The 6,000-nt window shown below is 31.4% G+C and overlaps 1 protein-coding gene across 3 annotated transcripts in view; it reads right to left on the reverse strand.

Moving 5' to 3' along the window:
• Positions 1 to 2,040, reverse strand: part of LOC140451987 (F-BAR domain only protein 2) — a 28,984-nt gene extending 26,944 nt beyond the window's left edge. For all 3 annotated transcript variants that reach the window (XM_072545987.1, XM_072545986.1, XM_072545985.1), the window contains exons 1-2: positions 1,737 to 2,040; positions 1,579 to 1,670 (exon numbers count right to left, since the gene is read on the reverse strand). In XM_072545987.1, the coding sequence (XP_072402088.1) occupies positions 1,579 to 1,670; positions 1,737 to 1,766 (122 nt within the window). In that variant the 5' untranslated portion in view covers positions 1,767 to 2,040. The remainder of the gene's footprint in view (positions 1 to 1,578; positions 1,671 to 1,736) is intronic.
• Positions 2,041 to 6,000: the final 3,960 nt, after the last annotated feature.

A 6,000-nucleotide genomic window follows, 5' to 3' on the forward strand; every position in this document is an offset into this window, starting at 1 on the left:
GCAATATGGCCATAAAACATTACATCTGCCACCATATCACTGTATTTTCAATGCTATAGAATTAATATGGGGAATTGCCCAAAACTATTATAACTGACATATTGGTGGTGATGGCTATAAAGAATGTGATGCTTTAAACATGTGGAAAGAAGTTCTACATAATGTTACACACTAGATATGGCAACATTTTATCAGTCATACAAAAAATTTAATCAAAAAGTGGTATGACTGAGAACAAATACTAGATACGTAGGAAATTCTACCTATTATAATTCACACAAACTGTGACAGTTATTCCAGTACCAGCTGTGTCATAGACAGTGATTATTAGTAAGTAAAGCATCTAATTGCTCTTTGAGCATTAAAATTAAGTCTCACTTTTAATAGGTTTAAACTGATAATGAAACAACAATTTTCTAAAAAAAAACCATAAGATAGATGAAAAAGCTATAAGAAAGACTAGAATCTGCAAACAGAAGCATGGACTACTGCATAACATTTAAGCACCACACTTTTTTAAATTGTTTACAAATTATATAAAACCATCATATGCACATTTAAGTAATGTATTGCAACTTAAATAAAGCTGAATTTTAAAATCTAGTTGTAACAAAACATTTTAAAGTAAATAAGTAATGAAAAAAAGTGTTTTTTTTTTAATTCTGTTTTACTTCTCTATATATATATCACATCAGGATTTATACTGTACCAACTGTATATAAAGCTGTTACATAATATTAACTTCACTGATCAGACAATAACTCTCAAAATCTATTGAAGCTAAAATATCAGCAGTATTTCCAGAATGGAGAGGTGAATTGTGTAATACATAATCACTGTGTGATTACCAACAACACTAACTGACAAAGAGAATATGATACAACAGAAAGTTTTGAAGTGGAGACAAAACAATCAAAGGAAACAGCAAATAAGTACCAAGACGAAGGAATAAAGAATATGAGAAGACAAAAAACAGAGAGGCAATGAAAAAGCACTGTGGTATATACAGCCACAAATACTTTGAATTCCATTATATATATATATATATATATATATATATATATATATATATATATAATATTTATAATTTAAAAGTTTTGAAGTGGAGACAAAACAAAAAGAAAGAAGAAGGAATACGGAATATAAGACAAAATACAAAAAGAGGAATGAAAAAGCAATGAGGTCTACAGCCATAAATGCTTTGAATCCCATAATATACATAATTTAATCTATGGCTTCTGATCTGCACATTTCAAAGATCAAATTTATTTACAATTTGTTGTTTCGCACAAAATTTCCAAAAGCATAATTGAAATAAATGACATTTAATGACTCTCTACAATAGCTATGGCTATATTAAACTATGAAGACCTCAATAGTAATTTACTTTGATTAAAACTTATTAACCTGAAGCAGAATTATATGACTAATATATAAAGTATTTAAAGTTATCTACATGGGTTAATTAAATAGCAAAACAAATTCACATTGAACTGCAAATCACATAGTGGTCAGTTTAAAACTGGATGAATTTGATTTTGAATAAATATAATTACTAATATGTTATGTAAACCTTACCTTTCTCTTAAATATTCAGTAAATTCTTTGCTTGCCACCAAGCCGTACTTCATGTTATGATATAGTACATCAAACCCATTATTTTTTTCACCCTAATCAGTTTAAAAGTATAATTTGATTAATACACATTCTGTATATGGTTATTTTCAAACACTTACCCAAAAGTAGTCCTTAAATTCCATCGTCATTTTAAATATGTAGTCATACCAATTTCTATTAAATAATTAAGACTCTTTACAAAGGGCACAAGAGTTCAACTTTTGATGTAAACAATTAATTTGACAATGTTATATTGTCAGTTCATAATCTATATAAACTACTTCTCAACCAAATCACTGTCTAATTATAAATATTTTTCAGTACCACAAACTAAAAACTTAAAATCTAGCACTACAATAACTAAAATTTGGAGTTGGAGCTAACTAGGACTTTTATCATTTTATTTTATGACACATGAAAAATAGGGGGCGGAACCACAAATCTCCTTCTTCTTCTTTTTTTGGAGTGACATTTCCGTTGAGAGGAGATTTACCAGCACATTTTCTCTTTTTAGGTACTATTTAAATAGTGCAGATTTTAATGTGATTTCATTTACATTTCTTGTTAATTAATAATTAATTATGTTTATGAAGTATAATTTGTTGTGCATATTAAAATAAAAGTACATTTTAAGCCAAAATGTTGGCTGAGTTGCGCCAAATGTAGGCAACTGGAGGGACTTCAGTTCTACAACTATTGTATGATTTTTATTCGCCGTATAAGGATTTGACTTTACTTAACTATATTTATTTTCTTATTGTAGTATAACGTGAAGAAGAAAAACTATTAATGAATCCTTTCAGGCCAGTAAAAAGAATATAGATAAGCATGCAATAGTGTATATAATCGATTCAACTTGACCATAAAGTCTGTTTATTAAAGACTGTTTAAACTGTCTGCAAAAATAACGGTGTCATCTGTATAGCGAATGTTGTTTAGGCGTTCTCCATTTAAAAGGATTCCATGTTCGCAATTTTCCAAGGCTTCACTAAATATTTCCTCTGAATGTAGGTGAAAGTATACATCCTTGCCTAGCGCCTCGCAGAATCTGGATCGCTTCCATCGGTTCATCTCCAAGATTTGTTCTTATTGTGGCTGATTAGTTCCAGTATAAATTTTGTATTATACGCCGGTCTTTATCATATATTTGGACTTTTGTTAGAACATCCATCATTTTTCGGTGTTGGCTGTGCCAAATATGCTTTTTGATAGTCCACAAAGCAGGTGTAGATATCGCAAGTCATATCTCTGCATCTTTGGAATAATACCTGTAGACTAAACACTGCATCTCTCGTACATACGCCTTTCATGAATCCAAACTGTATGTCTTGTATTCTCTTTTCGCATAGCTTGTATATTCTGCGATGTATCATTTTAAGAAAAAGTTTTAGTGTATGGCTCATTAGACTTATTAGCCTATATTCTCCGCACTTTTTCGCTCCGTTTCTTTGGTAACGTAATAAATTCCGAAACTAGCCAATCTTTTGGAATATTTCCTGTATCATCAAGAAGTTTAGGAAATTCAGACTGTACTCCGTCTGGTCCTGGAAAATATTAATAGTACCTATTAACATAAAATATATGTAAATGATTCTACATTCCTAGGTGACCCTTAGTGTCTGAGGGTCTATGCATCCCTACAACATCTTAGAATAATCTTCGGCTTTTCCCATTATGAGTTCGCCGTTTTCGTCCTCCACATGACTCTATTTACCCAGTCATCTCTGATATCTCTATCTATCATAGCATTTCCTATGTATGTTTTCCATCTTAGAGCAGGTCTTTCTCTCCCAGCGGGTCCCAGTTCAATATTCTTTTCTGCCACCTGTGCTCTGGAATTCTCTGAAAATGCCCGTACCACTGCAGCGGTTTATTTTCAAATTTTTTGTAATTGAGAATTCTACTTCCATTCTGTTTCATACTCTGTGTGGGGTATTAACAAACAAATGTACTATTACGAATTACTTAATAGTACTTAAATTAACAGAACTATTCTTTCGATAACTCTGGCGAGAAAAAAATGGACTTTTCCTCATAGGTGCAAGTAATTATTAAAATTTAAATGGTTGCAATAAACAATAAAAAAACAATTTATAGGTTTAGGTAAAACTTACCGCTGGGTCTAATTACCAGGGTTTGCACTACGAAACAACGAACAAAACCAATTCAATATTGCCATGCGTGCATGGGTTCACTTGCCGGGTTACGTCTTTTCTTTTCAACGACTCGTGCTCTTCTCTCTTAAAGGGAAGCATTCCACGAGCCCGATGGCGGTACTTATAGGGATCGTAGGAATACAGGGAGGACAAATGTTTTGATTAGTTCACACAACCATATATGAATTTAAACACTCTGTTTTTATTCTATACGCTCTGGTAATTGTTGTGAAGCGATATTATTTCGATTTTATTATTAGTAAACGGCGTATTTGATTTGCGCCTCGTACAAATAATATATCTTGTAATTAAGTAATGATAATAGTAAATATAATGACTTTAATTGCTTCGCTCAAGGTTTAGTTATGTGAGATGTACATTCCCTAGTAACTGTTAGAGCACATAACTCTGTATAATTGTAATCTGTGCATATTATTTAGTGGTAAGTCCCTCTCCCTTTTAAATGATACAAAAAGAGGACAGCGTAAACTAAAATACTGTTACTACTCTAGGAGCCAGGTGGAGTTGATTATGCACTTTTATATCCCCTCGGTAACCACCATTATTTAATCCAAAATAAATCTTCCTACAGGGTAAAAATTACAAATTATTTCTGCTAACCGAGATGGTATTTGGAAATTTTTGACTAATTCTTCAACTAAAATATCAAGAGATACACTATCATATGCTTCCCCTTTATCCATACATATTGCAGGTAAGTAAGTTATTCGTAAACGTGTTCTGAATATCTGTCACTAAAGTTGTAAAGGCATCTAAAGTACTTCTTCCTTTTTTGTACCCAAATTGATGACAGAAAGACCACAATTCCAATCTCTGTTTAATCAGTCGTTCTAAAGTTTTAAGAAGGCACGACATAAGAGGTATAGCTCTATATGACTGCGCCAAATGCAATTTTTGCCTAGTTTAAGTATTGGTATGATAATAACATCTAGAAATTGAGGAACTACACTTTTATTGTTGACTACTTCATTAAATATTTCCAATAGAAAGATTTTAGCTATTTTTGGAAGGCATTGCATCATGGAATATTTAATATTATGCAATGCTGGGCTTGTGTTATTTCGTATTATTTCATATTCTAGTTCTCTAAAATTAAAGGATTCTAGCAGAAAATGGTTTTGCTCATTTGAAACACCGCTGTAACCTTTAGGTAGTTGAACTGATGGAGGAGCAATTTGGTCAAAAATTTCATCGACTAATGTATCGTTTAGACATGTTGTATTAGAAATAGGTTTTCTATTTATCTTTCTGGCTTGATTCCATAATGATGAAGGAGTATTATTGTTCAAGTCGGAGACAAAATTTTTCCCACTTTCTTTAGCTATTGCTTTTAATTTTTGCCATGATATCTTGACATTTCAAGTAATTTTCAAAGTTAGAGTTTTGTTTATAATTTGAAAGTGCTCCTTTTCTCTCTTTGATAATATCATCACAATGTGTATTCCACCAAGACGCAGAATTTCGAATTTTGCCTTTAAAAGCTTTATATTGTGGAATTGACAGTTGAGCTGCATAATTTATACAATCAATCAAAAAATTATATTTCTCTGACGTATCTTCTATTTGGTGATAGTTATTGAAAAATTGCTCAGCTGAGATTTCGTACACGGACCAATTAGCCTTCCTTATATTTCATTTACTTTTCGGAATAATTTCTTCAGGTAAATTAATGTTTTTAATCTCTATATAGATCATAAAATGATTTGATCCCCGAGTATCTGGGTATACAGACCAATTAATTTTATTGACTAGATCTGCCGTAACAAATGTAATATCGATAGCTGACTTATTTTGATCTGGTTGGGTTAAAATAGTAGGTTCTCATTCTAGGTTCTATAAATCATTATAACTAGATCCCGAAATGGTATGATAAGCATTGAAATCTCCACCTATAATTAGTAAGCCTGTGGGAATATGTTTGTCCAATCATTTACTGTGCTTTTAGATTTAGGAGGTTTGTATATAGATAGACACAGACTTCTATTTCGGTATTGAAGTTATAATTTAGTTTTAGTTCACTGAAGGTAATTGTATCGTGAATTAGAATAGCTACGCCTCCATAGCTATCGTCCCTATCTCTTCTAATAAGATTATAACCATTAAAAGAATATTCATAGTCTCTTCTAACCACGTTTCACTAATGAGCATAACATCGATTGTTTTATTGTTTAAATATTGCACTAAAATGCATTTATTTGAGATAATA

Source organism: Diabrotica undecimpunctata, chromosome 10, assembly GCF_040954645.1.
Source record: "Diabrotica undecimpunctata isolate CICGRU chromosome 10, icDiaUnde3, whole genome shotgun sequence".
NCBI lineage: Eukaryota > Metazoa > Arthropoda > Insecta > Coleoptera > Chrysomelidae > Diabrotica > Diabrotica undecimpunctata.